This window comes from Dromiciops gliroides, chromosome 1 (genome assembly GCF_019393635.1).
Source record: "Dromiciops gliroides isolate mDroGli1 chromosome 1, mDroGli1.pri, whole genome shotgun sequence".
In the NCBI taxonomy this organism is placed as follows: Eukaryota; Metazoa; Chordata; class Mammalia; order Microbiotheria; family Microbiotheriidae; genus Dromiciops; species Dromiciops gliroides.
In genome coordinates this window covers 605,490,692-605,514,674 of record NC_057861.1, presented here as the reverse complement: position 1 = coordinate 605,514,674, position 23,983 = coordinate 605,490,692, and the positions used below count along the sequence as shown (strand labels likewise).

At 39.8% G+C, this 23,983-nt stretch overlaps 1 protein-coding gene across 1 annotated transcript in view; it reads right to left on the bottom strand.

The window, feature by feature from the left end:
• The window catches only part of FRMD3 (FERM domain containing 3), a 350,587-nt gene that overhangs the window by 58,814 nt on the left and 267,790 nt on the right, over positions 1–23,983 (bottom strand). The window contains exons 7-8 of the mRNA XM_043977037.1: positions 6,494–6,581; positions 4,006–4,094 (exon numbers count right to left, since the gene is read on the bottom strand). Of these exons, the coding sequence (XP_043832972.1) occupies positions 4,006–4,094; positions 6,494–6,581 (177 nt within the window). The remainder of the gene's footprint in view (positions 1–4,005; positions 4,095–6,493; positions 6,582–23,983) is intronic.

Genomic DNA, 23,983 nt, shown 5'->3' with positions numbered 1-23,983 from the left:
GCTTCTTCTTCTTCTTCTTCTTCTTCTTCTTTTTGCGGGGCAATGGGGGTTAAGTGACTTGCCCAGGGTCACACAGCTAGTAAGTGTTAAGTGTCTGAGGCCAGATTTGAACTCAGGTCCTCCTGAATCCAGGGCTGGTGCTTTACCACTGCGCCATCAAGCCGCCCCTGTCATGTGCTTCTTAAGAAACCTCACTTATGCCTCATGGGTTCAATGTAACATGATTTTAGCTTTTTCAGCTGATTAAGGACTCTCACTTTTCCTCCCATCTGTTTTTTGTTGGTTTGTTGGTTGATTTGGTTTGTTTTTTTGGTTTGGGGTTTGTTTTTAGGCAGAGTTAAGTGACTTGCCAGGGTCACACAGCTAGTAAGTGTCTAAAGCTAGATTTGAACTCAGTTCCTCCTGAATTCAGGGCCAGTGCTCTATCCACTGTGCCCCTCCATCTGTTCTCCTATGGCCCAGGCTCCAGTGTTTCGCCATCCTTCTCACTCTCCACTGGAAGCTTATTCCCATCCTTCCTAAAATGTGGCACCCAGAACTGAACACAATACCACAGACGTGGTCTGAATGATGGTCAGAATAGGAGGGACACATCATTCATTCAGGCCAATATGCCTCTCTCGATAGATACAGTTTAAGATTCCAATAACTCTTTTGGGTGCCATGTTTATGTTAAGACATTGGATTGACTCCAAGAAATCATATGATAGGGGAAGATGAGCCAATATCTCCCTCAGTCCCCTCCGTGAAGAGGAACCCACATATTTCCCAATACCCCAAGCAATATCAGAAAGAAGTCAGATGAATTGGGAATAAATATAGAATAGAAGCCCATGAGAGTATGGGCAATGCATTAATCTAAGCCAACTTGCTCAAATGAATGAGACTATGTAGCTATAACATAACTATTTATATGGGGTGTCCCAAAAGTCTTAGGGAAGTTGTAAGCTATTAAAGCTTTAAAGCTATTATTTAAACTTTTAAAGTGAAAAACTGCACTAAGACTTTTCAGGATACCCTATATATAATTTGAACCCTGAAATGAATTTATATTCTAGCAGAATAAGATTTACAGTCAAACCAGCATGGAAGGAGATGAACTCCACCCCTTTTTGGAAATGTTAAGAAAACATTATTAAATAATACTAGTCTCAAACCTTTGGACTAATCTTAAAGATGTTTTATTATATCAGTGAAGTGATTAAGGCAATGACCAAAACAAGAGAAGGAACAAGTCCCTTTTATGTCAATTAATGGAAGTATCTCTTGACCAACTCTTTTGACCAACTGGAAAAGAGAATACTTACAGGGAATGGTCAAAGGGAGGTTGAATGATTATGAGAAAATGGTTCTCCAAGAGTGTTCCAAAAGTTAAGTGGCTTCTGTTCTACTTGCTGAAGCAAAATGTTAACTGAATTTCACCTGATCTATTAGATGCTTTGCCACATTGTAAATTTTTCTTTGTTCAGGGATAACATAAATTATAAATTGAAACTGATTTGTTAGAGATTTTCATTCATGAAATAATTCTGCCCACCTTTACTCCTCTGTAAACACAGGGCAGAGAATTTTTCTTCCATGCCAGTTAATTAGGTCCTAAGGGCCCAAGAGAGTAAATCTGCTAGGGGGCAGCTAGGTAGCACAGTGGATAAATCACTGGCCCTGGATTCAGGAGGACCTGAGTTCAAATCTGCCTCAGACACTTGACACTAGCTATGTGACCCTGGGCAAGTCACTTAATTCTCATTGCCCCGTTCCCCCCCCCCCCAAAGAGTAAGTATGCTAAAGAGAAGTAAAGAAGAAAAGCTACGATCCCAAATTTCACTGGAAGAGGTCCTTTTCATTTGAAAAGTAAAAGAAAAAAATTATTAGAGGCAAAATATTTGATGACATGTTTCTAAAATAGTCTCTAGTTCTCTTTCATTCAATCTAAAATCGGGATATTTAGCAGACTTAAATGCAAGACCAGTGGAAAAAGGAAGAGAATTCGAGTGTAGACAGGGAAAAGTTCATGTAGTACCTTCATACCAACCATTTTCACCAGTTATTGGGCTATGACACAGCTCTAAGGACAGTGGAAAAGTGTGAGGTGATGGCACCAACATTTCTACCTGGGTTACCAAATTGCCTCTAAGTAAAGAGAATTGAGGATTGGTGTATTTTGAAAAAAATGTCTGATATACATTTCACAAAGAGAGGGTATGATTGTAGCACCACTTTTTTTGTTGTAGCCAAAGACTAGGAACAAAGTGTCTCTCAACTGCGGAATGGTAGAACAAATTATGGTGTATATGAATATAATGAAATATTGCCACGGCTTAGGAAATAATGAATACAATAGCTTCAAAAGACTCATATGTAGCAATGTGAAAAGAGGTGAATACTTTGATCAAAAAGTACAATAATGTAAAGGAAAACTTTGAAAGAGAAAAGAATAACTATGGAAAGACTTATATGAACTGATGGAGAGGAAAATGGAGAAGGACAACTTATTCAGTAACCATAATAATGAGAAGCAATTCTGAAAGATCTTAGAGCACTGACTAAAGCAAGGATCAACAAAGACTTTAGAAGACTGATGATGAAGCAGCCTGACAGTAGCAGGAGGATGGACTAGAGGAACAGAACCTCAAATATGGCCAACATCTTGATTTGTTTTGCTTGATGATACATATTTTTTAAAGGACGGTTTCTATTCAAGGGTATAGGAGAGATGGGTTTATGGGAAATGACAGATATGTAAAAAGAATAATAAGAGAGTACTATAAAAGATAACATATTATAAAATATAATTTTACAAATATTAGAAACAAAAGAAAAAGGGTTCTGAAGAAGTCATGAAAGCAAACTGTGATTTTTTTAAAAAATGAACTGTAAATAAATGTGTTTGTGGTTCATCTAAGGCAATTTTTCATTTTTCTTTTGTAGCTGAATGTTTTATGATAAAAACATTTAGGGTAGAGGAAAAAAAGAAAAAGGGAAGGAGGGGGGAGAAGGGCAAAAGGAAGGGAGAGAAGGAGGGAGAGAGGGAAGAAAGGAAGGAGAAAGGGAGTGATGGAAGGAGGAAGAAGGGGGAGGGAAGGAAGGAAGAAGAAAGGGAGTGAGGGAAGGAAGGAGGGAGGGAGGGAGGGAGGGAGGGAGGGAGGGAGGGAGGGAGGAAGGAAGGAAGGAAGGAAGGAAGGAAGGAAGGAAGGAAGGAAGGAAGGAAGGAAGGAAGGAAGGAAGGAAGGAAGGAAGGAAGGAAGGAAGGAAGGAAGGAAAGAAGGAAAGGAGGAAGGGAGGAAAGGAGGAAGGAAGGGAGGGAGGGAGGGAGGAAGGGAGGAAGGAAGGGAGGAAGGAAGGGAGAAAGGGAGGGAGGGAGGGAGGGAGGGAGGGAGGGAGGAAGGAAGGAAGGAAGGAAGGAAGGAAGGAAGGAAGGAAGGAAGGAAGGAAGGAAGGAAGGAAGGAAGGAAGGAAGGAAAGATGATTGAGGGGGAAGGCTCCTAGACAGACTCTTTGGGAATTTGGGACCCCAGAGATATTCCTCTTTCTTGCCTTTGCACACCCTACTGATCATCTCTTACTACCCTAGGAATAGTGGCAAAGAAAGATGTGGTGAAGGTGTCCCTAGATATCTGACTGTAACTGAACTTGCTGCCCTTGAAGCAGGAAGGTTTTCCCTAAGGGGTTGGACTAGGACAAAAGATATATCCAGGATCCTCAGACACTATATCTCTGGAAAACTCCTCTGGGCCATTATCCCTCTCTCAGAGTGTGTCTGTCTGGCCAGGATTCCAAAACCCTAATAGTGACATATGCTCACCCCCAAATATGATTTACTACTAAAAATTGACACAAAACAACTTAGTTCGTATTTGGTTCATGAACTAAAATTGCTTTATAATGAAGTGTTAGGGCAAAGAAAAGAAAATTGGGTATTCTGCTTGAAATTTCTTAAAACATGCAAAAAATTTTAAAAGAGCACAAAAATAATTTACTTTTCCAATCACTGAAAGAAACACTTACCACTTTAACAAGTGGATTCTTTTATTTCCCTGGAACACGACAAATCCCGTAGCAGTGAATCCTAAAAATGTCGTCGTCCCTGTTGAATCCTTAAAAACAATTTGAATTTTTTAAAAAATTAAAATAAATGGCATAGTATAGTTATGTTGCCCATAGCCCAGGTTAATTCCTATTGCAATAGGGCACTAAGCAAGCACTTCCATGATAAATTTTTCCAAACAATGAGATTTGGGAGAGCAGAGACTCACAGGGAACGTTGGCAGAGGTGACCAAAAAATGGAACAGAGACAATAGCTCCTCTTCCTCCCCACTGTTATTTTCCTAGAAAATAGGATATCCCACAGGCAAATTCACAAATTCATTCTGATATTGTCTAATTCTGAGTCCTTGGACTGGAAGATAAAATTGTTTAACATTGGCTCATCCACGTAGGTTTAGCCATATTGCTATCTCTTAGAGGTAACAAGATACCATGCTAATCTTTGTGATTAAAAAATGTAAGTGGATACCTCACTAATAAGAGTTTACCCAGGGGGGCAGCTAGGTGGCGCAGTGGATAGAGCACCGGCCCTGGAGTCAGGAGTACCTGATTTCAAATCCCGTCTCAGACATTTGATACTTACTAGCTGTGTGACCCTGGGCAAGTCACTTAACTCCAACTGCCTCACAAAAACCAAAAAACAAACAAAACAAAACAACAAAAAAAAGAGTTTACCCAGGATCTCAAGCACATTAGGATAAAAATCTAAAAGGAACAGTCTTTAGCTACTATGGGCAATAGGTTCCCAGAAACCTTCTGATCCAACTCATTTTACAAATGAGAAAACCAAGGCCCAGGGAAATTAAGTGACTTGTCCAGGGTCATACAGGCAATCACCATGAGAGGCAAGGTTTGAATAAAGATCCTCTGACTTCAAAGCTAATATTCTTCCTATTGTACCATGCTTTAAAGACCAGAAAGTTCTAGAAACTGGGTATGTCATAGGCTAAGTAAAGACAAAGGACTCAAAAATTTCTGAGCTAATGGGAGTTCAAGCTAAGACTGAAACCTAAGTAGATACAAATCACCTCTTAGTCTGCCCCAGACTGACTTCCTTGTCCAAATGTGAAATTCTGTCTGTGTCCATTTCTAACCTTCATAGTTAAGAAAACCTATCAGACAAGACCCTAAGAAGTAAGTTAGGAAAGCACACAGGGTTAGTTGTGTGGTTAAAACTAAATTCACTAAAGAGGTATGGGTTGGGAAAGGAAGGGAAGAAGGGCAGAAGAAGCCACTGCATATACCTAGATGAACTATAATTCCTAAGCATTATTACAGAACACTGGTTCCAGAATCCAAGGACCTGACTTTCAGTTAACTGCCTGTGTGACCCTTGGGCAGTCTACTTTATTTCCCAAGGATTCAGTTTCCGCATCAATAAAATGTGGCTTTTGGCTGTGATGGCCTCTGAGGTCCCACCCACCTTGCCACATCTAGGCAATGATGACTTAGTAAAACTAATTCAAAGGCTTATTTTGACATATCTGGCTGATCCCCTGCGGTTAGTTTGGAATGCTGAAGAATGAGGGCACTTTGTTATCATAAAACATTCCTTAAAAATGTAAAAAGGCTTTTAGAGCACTCAAAAGATGAGACTTTTTCAACCAGCTAAATAATTTACCTTGGGAAACACAAAAATAAAAAATATCTTATGTTTCCCTATAACTTCTAATTTTTCATTCACCCCGCCCTCCAACCCATTCTTTGGAAACACATTGATAGCCTTAGGATTACAGATTTAGAGCTGGGGGGTGGGGGGAGGGTAAAACTTAGGTCAACTAAAATCAACTTCTTTCATTTTATAGATGAGAAAACGGATTTCCAACAAAGCGAAATGCCTTGCCCAGTGCCACATGGGTAGTGAGTGACAAAGTCAGGATCTGAATCCAAGTACTTTGCCTCCAAATGCAGTAGCCTGGATTTCCCTTGGAAATAAGCTGTCTATTTAAAGAGCAAACAATTTCAATTTTTATTTTGAATTTTCAAAATAAAAAAATACAGACCAAGTAGATCCCATTATCACAATTAAACAAGAAGGACACTAATCCACACTCCTTGTCTCCCTGGCAAGGGGCCAGAAATACTTGGTAGCAATCTGAACTGTGTTCTAACAACCTCATACTAGGAAACGGAGACCAGAGATCACCAAAAGTTCTCAGAGATGGCCTTGCTTACAGATCTGTATTCTTTCCAGATGTAGAGTACTGATTTCACTGGATATTTCTTAGGGAAGGACAAGAAAGACTGAGTCCTATGTGTCTGGATGACAAATCAGTTGAGACTCAGAAATCATTCTGCTAGACATTATACTGTCTATGTTTTATTATGTATTTGTTGCTCCCCAATTAAAATGAAAACTCCTTGCAAGTAGGACATTCGGTGTCTAGAACAATGCCTGGTCCATAGCAGGTGCTTCATAAATATTTTTGGATTGACTGAGAAATTTACCTTGCAGGGATGGGGATCCACCCCATAGGTTTCCAAAGTATGTGCTTTCAGTAGTAAGTTAAATTCAGCAACTGGCGGACTCTGGCCCCTGAAATGACACAAGGAAAAGACAGTTCATCAAGAAAAGAACAGAAACACACCTTGTTCCATTCAATGGACTGTAGCTGCCTGAAACAGATAGGGAGAGAAAAACCCATCTTCAAAGGCAATCACTTGGACTAAATCCTATTTTTTATTGAATTGACCTTCCAAAAGGTGTCTGCTCCTATGGTGTTCTCTGGCTAATCTTTCCACATTTAGCATAGTGGTATTTGATGTACGCTTTACAAGCATGCTCCTGACCCATACAGTTCATCGAGATTATCAAGTAACTAACAAATACAGCCATGCAAAGTCAATCTTCATATGAAATGAGCCTCAGCAACTGTTTTCCCCAACTCAATTCAGATTATCCAGAGTAAATGGCATTCCTGTCAGCTTAGGGGTATAAACACAGCCATCATGTTACAAGATCATCTAAGACACAAACCTAAATATAGCAGTCCAGTGGGAGAAATCACCATTTCCATCAGAGCCCCCTGGATTTTTAGGGGATGTCTTATTCTTGTAAGGCCTGTGCTACCCTTCAGAATAGATTCAGGAAAATGCTATAGTTTTCTTTTGTTGTTGTTGGGGGTTTTTTTGCTTTAAACCCTTTGAAACCATGATCAATGTCAAGGTCATGTCCTCCAAATTCTCACAACATTCCAATAAGGCATTATTTTCAGCACATCACACCAGATTCATGAGGAGGCACCAGTTGACCGGGTAGTCTGCCCAGTGGGACTGGGCTTTAATCCTGGTTTTGCCGTTTAAAAATAATGATGGTTACTATTTATATAGCTTCAGGATTTGGAAAGAACTTTACATACATTATCTCATTTTATCCTCACAATAACCATGGGAGATGGGTGCTATTATTATCTCCATTTAACATGTGAGGAAACTGAGGCGAGAGAAGTTAAATAACTTGCCCAGAGTCACTCAGCTAGTATATGACTAAGGCAGTATTCGAACTTGGAACTTGGGTCTTCCTGACTCCACGTACACCATTCGCTCCACTGGGTCATTTACTTGATCTGTGACCCTGGAAAAGCTTCTGTGAAACTCAGTTTCTTTACCTTTAAGATGAGGGATTTGGGCTAAATGAGCTCTTAAGTCCATTTAAAATATAAAATCCTATGAATTAAAAATTCTTTCTAGAACTACAAAGTTCCAGAGAAAGAACACAAGAATGATTTAGAAAATACCATTTCCCCTAAGGAGTTTTTCATTATTGTTTTAAAAGAAAACATCAATGCATTTGTGATCTTATCCACATGGACATTTTCCCTCTGCTGAGACAGATCGCAGTCTGTACCAGATCACATCCATACTCTTCTCATTCTGGTCCATTCTTGACCTTGTTCTATCATGGATACTCCAGAAATCAACAGGTCATAGGGTCATAGATCTAGAGCTGGAAGGGACCCCCAAGGCCCTCTTGAAGAGATCCCTCATTTTACAAATGAGGAAACTGAGGCCTAGGGAGGTCATGGCATATCAATGTAATAGGACATAAGGGAGCTCAGGACATCTAATCCAAAGTCCTTGTTTTACAGATGAGGAAATCGATGACCAGAGAGGCTAAGTTATCTGCCCAAGGTCAAACAGATAGTAAGAATCAGAGGTGAGAATTGACCAAGGTCCCATACTCCATAGCCAAATGATCTTACCAGTGTACTATGCTGGGGGTGCATATAAATATTTAGCAAAGTATCAGTTAATTAGGAAAACAGCAACACTTTCTATTTCTTTGTTTAAAGCTTAAGGCTGTGATTTTATCATCTGAGGGAATTCTCATGATGGAAGTTCTGTCTACTGTTATAGACTGGCAACTCAGCTAGAATTCATACTCTTTAAAAAAGACGTTCAGGCACTGAGTTTCCCCTTGATCTCCTAGGCAGTATGTGGCAAAGGCAGACCCTAAACCTAGGGATCCCTAAGTCTAAAGCTAGCTATCCACTGTCAGGCACCTTTTACAAACTGTTATAATAAAAGAGCTATTCTGAATGTGTGTGTGTGTGTGTGTGTGAGAGAGAGAGAGAGAGAGAGAGAGAGAGAGAGAGAGAGAGAAGAGGAAGAAGAAGAAGAGGAAGAAGCGGAAGAAGAGGAAGAAGTGGAAGAAGTGGAAGAAGTGGAAGAAGAGGAAGAAGAGGAAGTGGAAGAGGAAGAGGAAGAAGAAGAAGAAGAAGAAGAAGAAGAAGAAGAAGAAGAAGAAGAAGAAGAAGAAGAAGAAGAAGAAGAAGAAGAAGAAGAAGAAGAAGAAGAAGAAGAAGAAGAAGAAGAAGAAGAAGAAGAAGAAATGTCTGCATTCCTTACTTAGAGCTGATTAGGTTAAATAAGATTTCTGGACCCACATATAAATCAGTTTCATGCCCCCAGCACACAAGCACTATGCTAACTTTTCCCTGAGAGCCAGTGAATGACATCCATTGTCAAGACAGTTACCAATACTAATGTAATTCTGATAAGAGGGGAAAGCAATTTTGGAAGGTTTTTCCAAGTATGTAGACCCAAAGAGGTGATTTTCTCTAACCAGGTCTCTCTTCTTTCTTTCTCAAATGCTCCTGACATAATTTCTGCCCTGAGCACATGTCCTTTCCCCCAAAATGGAGGTCATTCCTTGAATCCAACAGCTGGTTTTTATTCTTTGAATCAGGTTCTACATATATTCTGGCAGTGCCTTCCAATATATTAGAGGAGTTGTTTTACCTGGCACTAGACCAGGAACAGCTCTAAAATCTGGTGTTTCTGATATGCCCCCCAAACCAGCCTTCAGTCTATTTTCCAGGGTTGATACTGAAACTAAGTGGAATTTGTACTGAAGCATCTCAGGGCCTAACATAAGCAGAAGAGATTATCCCTGCTCTGTCAAACCAAAGGCATTCTTTCTACATGTACAATCACAACCCCGTTACATTTTGATAAGTACTCCTATGAGCTGGAAAGAAACTCATTTCCTTTATCTATTAAAACTTCAGCACTTTGGCACCATGCTATAAATTGTTTATTTTCAAAATTCAGCCTATTATTGAAGTATTTTTTTAAAGTCTGTGTAGCCTCCTTTTATGTGTCTGATATGAGTTTTAGCTTTGGAAATTTACACGTGAATTTTTTGAAGGTTATTTTTTTAAAACCAGACATATGATATTATTAGTATAGAGGATTCCTAGGGAGCATGCTCACTCTGCCAAAGAATATCAGTATATTCTCAGTGACATCTAGTCTTAGAGAACTGCCTGAGGCAACTGAGAGATTAAGTGACTTGCCCAGGGTCACACAGTCAGTACTTGTCAAAGGTCAAACTTGAACCTTCAACTTCCTAGCTCTGAAGGCAGCTTTCTATCCATTATACCTCAAATGCCTTTCATCAAAATACAAAGTGGCTTTTTTTTTTATCCTGATGAGCCTCCTCTCAACGTTTTCCTTACCTTTCTTCCTAAATGGTCAAGGCAATCTTAGGCTACATTAATCGAAGTCAAGTGTCTAGAATAAGAGAGATGGCAGTCCACTTATCCTGTCTGTAATTCACACCACACCAAGAAGGTCACATTCAGGTTTAGTTCCAACATTTTAGGTGGAACACTGACAAAATGGGATTTCTCTAGGGAAGGGTGGCCAGGAGGGTGGAGAGGCTCGAAACCATGTTTAACTAGGAACTGGGAATGTTTAAAAGCCAGTAAAGGGGGTGGGGCGTCAGGGGACATGACAGCTGTCTTCAGGCATCTGAAGAACTGATGGGGAAGAAAGATTAGACTAATTCTGCCCCTAGAGGACAGAATGAAGGCCAGTTCACCCTCCAGTTAGAAGTAATCTTATTCTCCTATAAATTAAAATAACACTTTGCTAACTCCATTATTATACTTTCACATTGTACTTTATATTAGCCCATACCCAACCACAGGGATTTTCCCCTCCTCTGAAATCCTCTAGCACTTACAGCTGAACTCCTAATGATAAGTGGCCCCATGTTATATATATATATATATATTTTTTTTTTGGCAGGGCAAGGAGGGTTAAGTGACTTGCCCAGGGTCACACAGCCAGTAAGTGTCAAGTGTCTGAGACTGGACTTGAACTCAGGTCCTCCTGAATCCAAAGCCAGTGCTTTATCCACTGCGCCACCTAGCTGCCCCGGCCCCATGTTATATTACAAGGAATAGGGCTCTACTTGCAATTTTTCGACCTAATCAGTCTTTGGCTTCCTTCATATTCTAACCCCAAACATTCTTCTAGAACCACTTCACTTTTTAATGATTTAAAAGCATATTATACTTTAAATGTTATCATTTAATTATATTATTATAAATATAATAATGTTTGTAAGTTTTTTCATACTGTTTTATAGTTTGTACCTCTAGTCACCCAGAGAGAATTCAGCACTATATACAGAATCCAATGAGAGTGGGGTAGTGATCTGAGCTCCAGCAAGTTCTAGCTGTGAAACCATGTGTCAGAGCCTCAGTGTCTTCTGGACAATAGGCAAAAATAATACACTACCTACCTCAGAGGGTTATTGTGGGGAAAGTGCTTAGTAAGTCATTAAGTACCATAGAAAAGTGTATTAATATTTCCTTGCTTCCAAATGGCATAGGATGACAGGATCATATGTTGAAAGCTGTAGAGGAGTACAGACCCTTCTAGTCCTACATATTACATTTTACAGTTGGGGGAACTGGGATGCACAGATATGAAATGACTTGCCCTAAGTCATTGTTATTTAACTTTTTAGGATCCATTTCCCTCTGTGCAATCACGTGAAGCATCTACTCCAGTCAAACTGGTCTATTCACTATCCCCCAAACCTGTTTTATACTTCTTGTCTTTATGCTTTTACTCATTTCATTCTCTCTATGGGGAATCCCCCTTGCCCCATCTCAACCTATGAAAACCGTACCTGTCCTTCAAGGCACACATGAAGTCACAGGTCACCTCACCTAGAAGTGTTCTTATCTTCTTCTCAAATGAGACAATATCGGCACAGTGCCTGACACATAGTAGGTGCTTAATAAATATTTATTCCCTTCCTACTACCCCCTTCTGAACTCCTCTAGTCCTTATCATCTCTATTATTGTTGTTATTCGGTCTTTCATACATGCAGAGGACCAATAATATCATGATGTTGGGGGCGGGCACAAATACTGGGTTAGAACATTTGGGATGGAAATGGCTCTGGATTTGTGGCAGCTCACGTTTTGCTTATGATACACTAATTCTGCTCTGCTCATGGAGTATAGCACCTTCTTTGATGTAGGCACGCCATGTTGGGCAGTCGTGTACCAGCGTCTCCCATGTATCACAATGGGTTCTAAAATTCTTCAGGGAGACCTCGAGAATGTCTTTGTACCATTTCTTCTGAGCTTCTCTCCCACACTTTCTTTCACAGCCTCCCCAATGTTAAGCTAACTCTGGCAACTTATACGTCAACTTCATCATCTACATGAACATTCCTGGAAAGTATGCTGGAAAGTATGCTGTTTAGGGATGGTAGTTTTTGTCCATATTACTAATATGGCATTAAGCATCAACAACTTTGGATTGTAGCTGTCTGTGTAGTCTTTCTTAAGAGATTATGAACGGGGCAGCTAGGTGGTGCAGTGGATAGAGCACCAGCCCTGGATTCAGGAGGATCTGAGTTCAAATCCGGATTCAGACACTTAACACTTACTAGCTGTGTGACCCTGGGCAAGTCACTTAACTCCAATTGCCTCACTAAAAAAAAAAAAAAGAGAGAGAGAGAGAGATTATGAACTCCTTGAGGTCAGGGACTGTCTTATATATCCTCATATCATCCACAGTACCCAGGACAGTACAGATGATACTCAATAATATTTGAACAAATGGATAAAGGGCATGTAATTAATCATAATCTTCTTGGAGGCAGACACTGGATTCTTTTTAAGGTTTCCTCACTAATGTTAGAAAGCACCATGGAACATGGTCCAATGGAAAAAGTACTGGATTTGGTCAGAAGATATGGGTTCAGGGGGCAGCTAGATGGTGCAGTGGATAGAGCACCAGCCCTGGAGTCAGGAGAACCTGAGTTCAAATCCAGCCTCAGACACTTGACACACTTACTAGCTGTGTGGCCCTGGGCAAGTCACTTAACCCCAACTGCCTCACAAAAAAAAAAAAAAAAAGATATGGGTTCAACCTCCCAGATTGGCAGTTTACTTCCTATATGACCTTGAAGCAAAGTCACTGAAACTCAAGTTTCTCATCTGTTAAAGAAGAGTATTAGACTGCATGTCCCACTAAGATCCCTTCTGACTAAATCTATGAGTCTATTAACATTCAGTAACGTCTCTAATTTTTTAGACTACTTTTTGTATGAGATCCCTGTTATAAGGGTGTTTTAAAAAAAAAACAAACCCAGGTTATGCTTATACCCACTTGCCATTCCTTTGATGGAACACTTGGCAAGGCTCAACACACACTGTTTATGGTTCTTAGACTACAGCTGTGGGATAATTAATAGACTTATACCTATATGTATTAAGAATATTTGGTGGCACCATAGTGTACAGAGTGCCAGGACTAGAGTTAGGAAAACCCAAGTTCAAATCCAGCCCCAGACACTTATCTGTGTGACCCTAGGCAAATCACTTAACTGCTATCTGTCTCAGTTTTGTCATCTGTAAAGTGAGGATAATAATGGCACTTACTTCTCAGGGTTGTTGGGAGAATCAAATGAGATAATGCTTGTAAAGTTCCTAGCACAGTGCCTGGCACATAGTAATTACTGTATCGATGCTAGCTATTAGCTATTACACATATAGGCTGCTAGGTGGTACAGTGGATGGAATGTCAGGCCTGGAATCAGGAAGACTCAAGTTCAAATTCTGACTCAGACACTTAGTGAGCTGTGTGACCCTGGGCAAGTCATTTAACCCTGTTTATCTCAGTTTTCTCATCTGTAAAATGAGAAGGAAATGAAACACTACTCGAGTATCTCTTCCAAGAAAACCCCCAAAAGAGTTACCAGGAGTCAAGACTAACTGAACCGACTAAGCAACAATTATCCATATATTACCTACCCCCAGGACAGTATTTGTTTAGTAAACAGGGTGTCACATAATAGTTCTTTTTCAATTTGGAAACAACTCTATATAAGAGAGTTTACCTGTGAGCCTCTAAATACCCTAGTTTGTGCTTTTGTTTCTCTTTCATCCTTATAGATTGACATCAGACCTCCAGCTAGGACAGGATATTTGGTCAGTCAATAAACAAGCACTTATTGTTACTAAGCACTTCCTGGTGCCTGTTTAGGACTTTGTATCCAGGTGCCAGATTTAAAGGGCACTGCTCATACAAGTATTCCTTTGGAACAACAATAAAACCACGCAAAAACCAATGACATTTATCCTGAATTGTTATATTTCCAAAGCAAGTGACTTGCATTGTTTCATTTGAGTCTCCCAATGAGCACAGGCACAAAGGAGCTTAGTGCTTAGTTAGCAAAAATAATTAGTAAAAATAGGAAGCTACCAGATGGCAGACTAGTCCGCCCTGCTCTTCCCTCCTCCACTGACAGTACATTTTGTACCACTCGCCTGGGGCCTTGTGTTAACTTCCTTATGTACATTTAAAAAAAAAAAAAAAAAGGGCAATCCTGGAATCCTGGTCACTTCCTGCTCTACCTCCTTTTATATGTCAGTCAGTCAATAAATATCTGTTAATCACCTACCATGTGCCAGGTACCATGCTAAGCACTGGGTGTACAAAGGAAGGCAAGACAATCCCTGCCCCCAAGGAGCTTGCAATCTAATGGGGAGATTTAATATGTAGGCACTTAGCACAATAATCAGCTTTCAAATTTAATAAAGCAGGACCTTAATGTAATATGTAAATCCAGACAGTCAAAGTCAAAGACATAGAAGTGACTGCCCACTACAGATACCAAAACACCCTCAAAGACTTCCAATGAGTAAAGGCAATACGAAAGCATATAGAAGACTGTGGCGAAGTGTGATATATACATAGATTCATTTTAAATATAATTTTTTTCAAAAACATCCTAATACACAAAACAAAGGTTGTTTCTCTGCACGGGACAAAGGCTTTTCAATTAATTTGGGATAATTTAAAATAAATCTTAAGAAGTCCTTATATATTCATTGAAATCCACATAAATTTCTAATGAAAAAGAATGGTTTCCTTTTGAGTTAAACTGACATGAATATTAGCAAAAACTAAAATGGATAAAAATCTAGTCTATGACACCGTTTTTACTCCTTTTTCCTGGTTGACCAGTGATTTTTTTCCTCCTACTTAAATAAATATCAAGACTTCAAAAAGAGCCCAAAGTAGTCATGAGAATTTTAAGTTGCTATGACAACCAAACATAAATGGATGAAAGCTTTAAATTATTTGCCAGGTGAACTAAGGAAAAATAACCACCTGGCAAAGGCAGACTAGTCCAGTTGTGAGAAGTTACAAGCTTTTTCACACCTACCTTTCTTTTTGAAAAAGGAAATGAAAAAACTTAAAATTAGTTCTATCCCATAGGATATGGTAGTTCAAATTTTACTTTTTTTAAAACTAATTTAACTATTTGAAATAAAGATCATAGTTTATCAATTCAACAGAAATCATACAATTTTATCAATAGATGAAGAAAAAGCTTTTGACAAAATACAATACCCATTTCAACAGTATAATTATATACCATTTAAGGGCAGCTAGATGCTAAAGTACCCTAACCTAAATATGGCCATGATCTAATATAACTTTAAATGGTGTGCTGGTAAATATTTAAAAACCAGCTCTACTAGGGTGTTAGGGGGAATATATGATACATTTTTAAGTTTAATCTATATTATTAACATTTTCTCTATCACTTTCTCAAGTCTAGGAAACCAACAAAATGATAAATCAAGCCCTGATTTATAAAGTTTTCCGATTTCTGAGGTGGAAAAGCTCACACTAAAAATTTAACAATCTGCTCTTGCAAGTTCAGTTAGGTTGAGCTCCAGCACATTTCTGCCCATTCTTTAAGTATATATATATTCTGGCTCTTAATTGTGGGGGGGGATAGATTAGAGAATTCAAAGAATAAAAAGGCTATTGCAGTAGTCCAGGTAAAAAGCTTCAACTGAGGGGGCAGCTAGGTGGCACAGTGGATAGAGCACCGGCCCTGGAGTCAGGAGTACCTGAGTTCAAATCCAGCCTCAGACACTTAACATTTACTAGCTGTGTGACCCTGGGCAAGTCACTTAACCCCAATTGCCTCACTTAAAGAAAAAAAAAGCTTCAACTGAACAGTAGAATGAATGGGCAGAAGAGGAGAATGTTTATAGGCAGCAAAGAAAAAGCTAATAAAAAGGAAGAGACTAAAGAGGACTAAGAAATAATTTATATGATAACATAAAAATAAACAACTTAAAAGACTTAAGAACCCTGATCAATACGATGACTAATGTATCAATAATTATTTATTAAGCGCCTACCATGTGCCAGATATCATGCTAAGCACTGGGGACACACATCTGAAAAAAGAAAGAAAAGAAAAGAAAAGAAAAGAAAAGAAAAGAAAAGAAAAGAAAGAAAGAAAGAACAGTCCCTGCCCTCGGGGGGCTTATAATTTAATGGGGGAAGACCATACACACACACACACACACACACACACACAAGTTGAAAAAGGAGGGGAAGGAGAAGGGAGAAGGAGAACGCCCCCATATGGAGGTAAGGTAGAGAAGTCGGTCAGAGAAGTCCCAAGGTAGTAGTACAGGCAGGTGAGAAATGAGATGTTTGATCTGAGCTCTCTTCTTAAATGGAAGTTTGGAGTGAATGGCCCCACCCTCCAATCAGAAAAGCAGAGGGTAGCGATGAGATGGAGTCTTAGGGTTAATGAGATCTTGCAGGATGGTGAGACTATTCCAATAATGAATTTCCTGGGGAATGGTGGAAGAGTCAATCAGAAAAGTCCCCCCAGACAGGTGAGAAAAGGTGAGAAATGAGAATCTGATGACAGGTCTGAGATATTTAGACTTGATGTGATATAGACAAAGCCATTTAAAGAATGCTGAGCAAGTGGTAGACCCCCCCCCCATATTTTAAATTCTAGACTCCCAGGCAAAAAAAATAATCAGAAAGAAATTGGTTTTTCCTGTGGGGAGTTAGTTCCCTACACCTTTACACCTTTACTGGCAGATCAAAGATTTCCTGACAAAGAGGGTCCTCATTTCATTGTTGCCCCTTCAAGAAGAGCCAGATCAGGGAGGCTGGTACTGATATCTATCCATCAGAGAGCCAATTCTACGCATGTGGGAAGGATCCACCTGTGTGTGGTGACTCAAGGGTGGTCAAAATCATCATCTGACTAATAATAGACTTTTGAACTTGTATCAGAAGATGCTGAGTCAAATCCCCACTCTGCTTTCTGTCTATATGACCTTGGCAAAGTACCTTAATCTTTGTGGACCTCAATGATCTCAGCTGTAAAATGATAGGCCCGCAGTAGATGGCCTCTAAGATCTCTCACAGCTCTAAAGCAAAGATGGTATAAGCCTACCATCCATAAAGTATGAAGTGAAAAGGGCATTGGATTTAGAGTCAGAGGAGCCGAGTTCAAAATCCAGCTCTGTTACTACCTTACCTGTGTAACCTTGGACAAATTACTTAGCTGTTCCCATCCATAAAATGAAGACAAAGGCCTAGATGACGTCTAAGGTCCCTCAGAGTTCTAAATATATGGCTCTCCCCACTAACAATGGATGGTGTTGACATTCAAGTTATTAGTGTAACTCCTTTCTGTTATGCAGTCTCCCAAATGTCCCTGTCAAAAAGCAAATGCAATGACCAACCATAATTACAAGGCATCATGATGAGACATGCTATCCACCTCCAGATAGAGAACCAACTCACTCAGAGTGCAGATTGAAACATTTTCTTCTTCTTCTTTTTAGCATGGCCAATGCAGAAATTTGTTTTGCATGACTATATTTGTCATGGACTTTGTTTTCTTCGCATCCTCAATGGGTGGGAGGTAGGGAAGGGAGAGAATTTGGAACTAAAATAAAATAAGTCTAAATTTTTTAAAAGTGCAAAGGTATTACCTAGTAGGGGCAAAAATTTAACAATACTCAAATGAACTACAAACCTATTAAGGACAATGGCTAATTTATCTAATATATCCCAGTGCTAGAAGAATGCCTTTCACATAGCTAGTGATTTAAAAAATATATTGGTTTTCTTTTATTCTTTCTTTCTTGATTCCTTCTTTTCTTTCTTTTTTCCTTTCTTTAATCCTTCCCCCCTTCCTTTCTTCTTTCCTTCTTCTCTTCCTTCCTTTTTTTTAAATGAATATAACACATTGGTTTGGATTAAACCAATATATTCATTCTCTCAGGGAACCTGTCTGAATAGGGGACAAAATTTCATCATAAAAGTACTTTTGGGTTTAGGGCAAAGTTGGGTAGTTGGAGATTTATATAGATTGGTCATGACCTATGATTTCAGTGGTGTCAGGAACTAACTCCCCACGGGAAAAATCAATACAGATGAACAATGGTTCCTCAACTTAGAGACTTGCATGGGATACGAAGGAGTGAAATGGCTATTCCTGAGTCATTTAGATAGTGGATTTCAGAGTCAGGAATTGAAATCCAAGTCTTCTGGCCTCCAAGGAAGTCAGTCAGTCAATAAGCATTTATTAAGTACCTTTTGTATACCAGACATGGTGCTAAACTCTGGAGATAAAAAGAAAGGTAAAAAAGTGTCCCTGTCCTCAAGGAGTTCACAGTCTAATGGGGGAAACCACATGAAAACAACTATGTACAAACAAACTATATATAGGATAAATAGGAAATGATCAATAGAGAAAAATGCACTAGAATTAAGAGGGTTTGGGTATCTTTTTTTTTCAGATATATCCCTTAGGCTCTTGTTATATTCGAATCTGAACTATTATTATTGCATATTATTAGTTATATATCTATCATATATCATTGTATTTTGGGGTACTCCATTGATAAGATCACTATCCATTAAACCACACTGCCTCTTTAGGAAAAGGTCTAGAAGCCCAGATAGGAAACCACATTCAGAGGCTCTGGATAGCTGTGGGGCAGCACAAGAGCAATGGGTGCTTTGTTTATGTTATAGAAATAAGAAAGGAGGGTGAATGGAGAGATTCAGAAGAGCTCATGACCAACTTTACCTACTTCTCATTTGGTGTAGGCCCAGTCCTATCTATACACCTTTCTGCTATTACCAATTCTGAAGAGCTCTCTTTAGTTACTCTGCTTCTGTCAAATTTAGGTTGAAATCAGACCACAAATGCCAAAGTAACTAATGTCAGGATGGTTTGATTCAGAAAACTCTTCACAAGCTTTTTCTACATAAAGAATCAGCCAAGGAACCGTGTGTTTTCATCAGTAAAAGAAATAGTATCTTACCCCCTTTAAAGAAAGAATCCTAAGGTTAAAAAAAAACAATCCTGGCATTTAAAAAGCTTGATGACCTGAAAGACATTGGTTAGTTCTAAAAATAAGTAACATAACTAGACCTGAACCATTAATCCCCCTTCTGGGTCCCAGGATAATGCCCTAGGTTAAAGAGTACAATGTCATATCCATTTCAAGTGATATAGTCTCTGTCATTTCTTTCTTTTTGTTGTGGGACAATGACAGTTAAGTGACTTGCCCAAGGTCACACAGCTAGTGTCAAAGTGACTGAAGTCGGCTGAACTCAGGACCTCCTGAATCCAAGGCCAGTGCTCCATCCACTGTGCCACCTAGCTGCCCCGGGTCTCTGTCATTTCTAAGAGACTTTCTGACGCACAGAATCACAACATCTCAAGCTGAAAAGGCCATTCAGCTCAAATTCCAATCCCTGCCTGAACAAGAATCCCCTCCAAGATCCGTCCCCTAACAAGTAGTCACTCAGCATTTCCTTGAAGACCTCTAAGGATGGAGGGAAGTCACTGCCTCTTAGGACAGCCCATTCCATGTCGGGCTCTCATTGTATCCATCTCACCTTTCTTCAGATCTTTGCTGATACACAGATTCTTTCCTTATTTTCAGCTCAGCTGACTGACTGAAATTAGATCTGTTTGTAGAGAAGAGGACATGGCTCAAGTGACGTAAATTGAACTATAATCTAGGGAATAGAAGAAAAAAACTGATAGATCCATTGACTATCATCCTATATCTCTTCAGCATTTTTAATGGCTAAACTCCTTGAGAAAGTCATTTAAAATCAGTGTCTCATATTCCTTTCCTCTAACTCTCCCCTAACTCTCTGCAATCTGGCTTCTTGTCCCATCATTCAACGGAAACTCCTCTTTCCAAAAGTTGCCAATGATCAATTTGTTGCCACATCTGAGGACCATCTCTCAGTTTTCCTCATCCTTCTTGTCCTCTCTGCAACCTTTGACACTGTCACTAATTCTCTTCTCCTTGATACTCTATTCTCTTCAGGTTTTTGTGACATTGCTCTCTCCTGGTTCTTCTCCCACTTAGCTGAACCACTCCTCAGTCTCCTTTGTTGTATCTTCATCAAGCTTATGGCCATGACTACTGGTGTCACCCAAAGCTCTGTCCTCAGCTCATCTACCTCGATACTGTTTTGCTTGGTAATTTCATCAGCTACAAAGGATTCAAGTATCATCTCTCATTCTCAGATCTATTTATCCAGGCCTAACCTCTTTGCTGATCTCCAGTCTCACATCTCCAACTATCTATTGGACATCTTGAACTGTGTCCTTAAGCTCAACATTTCCCAAAATGGCCTCATTATCTTTTCCCTCAAACCTTCTGCTTTTCCTGACTTCCCTATTATTTAGCTCAGGGTACTAAGGTATGTGATCTTCAGACTCTCTACCCTACATGTCCGAGAATCCTTAACTCTACCCTGAACTCTCTCCCTGGTCCTCCCTGCTTCCCAGTTTCCCTGTCTTCTTTCAAGTGTCTGTTCAAGTATTAACTTCTGTAAGAGAGGTTTTTGCTAGTCCTCCTAAATCACAGTGCCTTCCCTCTGAAATTATCCCCAATTTGTCCTGTCTGTATCTTATTTGTACATAGTTTTTTATATAGTGTCTTCCCCATTAGACTGAGAGTTTTTTGAGATCAAGGACTGAATTTTATTTTCCTTTCTTTGTAATCCCTAGCACTGAGCACAGTACCTGGCACATAGTAGGAACTTAAGAAATGCTCGCTGACAGACTCACTGGCTTCCTTCAAAGGTTCAGCTCAAGTGTCACTTCCTGTCAGAGAGCTATATGAAGGCTACCCTGATCTGGGGCAGCTAGGTGATGCAGTGGATAAAGTACTGACCCTGGAGTCAGGAGGACTTGAGTTCAAATCTAGCTTCGTATACTTACTAGCTGTGTGACCCTGGCTAAGTCACTTAACCCTGTTTGTCTATGTTTCTTCATCTATAAAATAAGCTGGAGAAGGAAATTGCAAACCACTCCAGTATCTTTATCAAGAAAACTCCAAGGGGCAGCTAGGTGTCACAGTGGATAGAGCACTGGCCCTGGATTCAGGAGGACCTGAGTTCAAATCCAGCCTCAGACACTTGACAACTTACTAGCTTTGTCACTCTGGGCAAGTCACTTAACCCCAATTGCCTCACCAAAAAAAAGAAAAAGAAAAAGAAAACTCCAAATGGAGTCACAAAGAATTAGGTACAACTGAAAAATGACTGAACGACAAATTCTGATCTGCCTCAAGTGGTTACTACTTTACTCATCCCACCCTCCCCAAAATTACTTTGTATTTTATATTTATCTGTGTATATATTGTATAACACCCCCCCCTTAGCTCCCCACCCCAATATAAGCTCCCTGAGGGCAGGAACTGCTTCAATTTTGTCTTTATATTCCCAGTACCTAGCACAATGCTAGCATATGTTAGCTGCCTAATCCATACCTGAATCAAATCCCGTGATCATCTAGAGAGAGAAAATATATTTGGCAAGCACAGAGTTATGGAAAGGCTTTTTAAAATGGAAACAATAATCCTGGCTTAAATTTACAAATGCTTAACTGTGCATCGCCTTATTTTTGGTCCCTCTGAAAAACAGGGTCCCTTGAAATAGTTTACCTGAAAGAGGAACCAAGAAAGAAGAATTGGAAATGAGGACGAGGTTTGGTAGCAGGAAAGCTGCCATCCAAAATGTGCCAGGATGCCCACGGCGACACTGTCAGCATGGGGCCCTGGGCAGAGCTCAGAGCTGGGAACTCAGGGGTTATCTGACTCTGCAGCTAGCCATGAATACAGTGAGAAAAAAAAAAGCCCACTTTGAACTAATACATGGAAAGAATTCGAATGAGTACAGTAAAAGCAGAGAACTGGAAAAAAATGAAACTTGAATTTCCCAACTGACTGAGTAAGGGCCAATATGCTGTGACCCACATGATGGAAGGAACTAACTCTGATCACTTAAAAAAAAATGTTTTTCTTGTATCTCCCATTGAACTTTTGTTTACGACAGAAAATAATGATTTTCTATCCTTTATATCCTTTGCCAGAAAATGTATTGCTAAGGCTGATGGCGTCTCTAATGAGATATTGAGTGGTAATGGCAAAGGATTAACTGAGATTTTATCATTTTGTAATAGCTACAAATTCTGTCAAGATGTGTTTTTCTGCATTTAGTGATGAATATAATCGGGTAAGGTGGGATAATTATGTCTGGCTGCACAACTCCCTATATTTGCTTTTTAAAAAAATTAACTTCAAATAATTTCTCTTTTAATGTTTTGCCTCTAAACTATGGTATTATGGTAGATAAACACATGAAATTAGAGTACCTAAAATAACTTCTTGACAATAATGGCAGACTAGGTGGGGCAGTGGATAGAGTGCCAGCTCTGGAGTCAGGAAGACCTAAGTTCAAATCTGGTCTCATATACTTACTAGCTGTGTGACCCTGGGCAAGTCACTTTACCCTATTTGCCTCCGTTTCCTCATCTGTAAAATGAGCTGAAAAAATGGCAAACCACTCAAGTTTTCTTTGCCAAGAAAATCCCAAATGGGGTCACATAGAGTCAGACATGACTGAACAACAGACAGTGCTGATATTTTACCTAGAAAGAATGTGAATAAGGTAACAATCTTTACCAATTTGTGATTCTATGATCTCTGAATCATAGGATGGTAGGTCTAAGTGATTTGTTGAGGCCATTTGGTCCAACCCCTGACTTGACAGATATAGAAATTGAAATCCTAGTGAGAGGAAGTGACTTGCTCAAGGTCATCAGAGGTGAGAGTTGAATCCAGGTCCTCTGACTCCAGAGGCAGTTCTTGTTCCACTGTGCCATGTGGCCTTCCAGCATTTATTTCCTTTGACTATAGGTGGCAGGGAAAAGCAGGTGACTGGTCCAGCCTGAGTAAGGTGGAATACACATCATTATCTGGCATCATATGAGTTTCATCTTCTTTAAGCTATCCCTTGGTAGAAGGCCTGGGGCTTGGGCAGAACTGGGATGAACCTCTGAGGTACCTGAAAAGAATCCCTCTACTTCCCGATGTGTTGCTACAGATCATCTAGCCAGTCATCAGAACAAGGAGGGGAGAAGGGGGCTCTCAAGGTGCAAGCCTTGCTACAAGCATCAATTTCAAGCACACTGAGAAACCTCCCCCACTCCCAAAATAATAAATGAGGTAAGCCTGGATATTCCACAAATGGAATTAAAGCTGCAATGGACCGCAAAAGCCATCTAGTCTAAACTCCTCTATTTTACAAATGAGAAAACTCAGGCCCAAGGAGGTTAAGTGACTTGCCCAAGGTCATCAGAAGTAGGATTTATACATCTATCCTCTGAATCCAAAAACAGGGATTCCTCCACTTTTACAAATCACACACATTGGTGCTACTGGCCCTGTGCTAGTTAACGTTTTTGTTAGTAACCTGAATGGAGATGAAGAGATGGCACACTGTCAAATTTACAGATGCCACAAAGCTAAGAAGGATAATTAACATGTTACATGGCAGACATCATCCAAAATATCTCAACTGACTACAACATCATGTTGAATCTGGAGGTTTACAAGCAATGTCCAGATGATCATGTCTAGTATAGGAGCAAACCTCATTCAGATATGGGTTAGGTTAAATGGCCTTTGAGGTGCTTTCCAATTCAATTCCTGCCATGCCCCAAGAGACACTCTTGGGGACCTCAGGAAGCCTATAATAGCCCCAAGGACACCATCAAACCTCCCTGTAATTTGGGATCTTCCCGATTTTTGTTTCACACAGATAAAGATTAAAGGAAAAGGGGCAGCTAGGTGGCACAGTGGAAAGAGCACTGGCCCTGGATTCAGGAGGATCTGAGTTCAAATCTGACCTCAGACTCAACACTTACTAGCTGTGTGACCCTAGGCAAGTCACTTAACCCCAATTGCCTCACCAAAAAACCCCAAACAAACAAAAAACAAAACAAAACAAAAAAAGATTAAAGG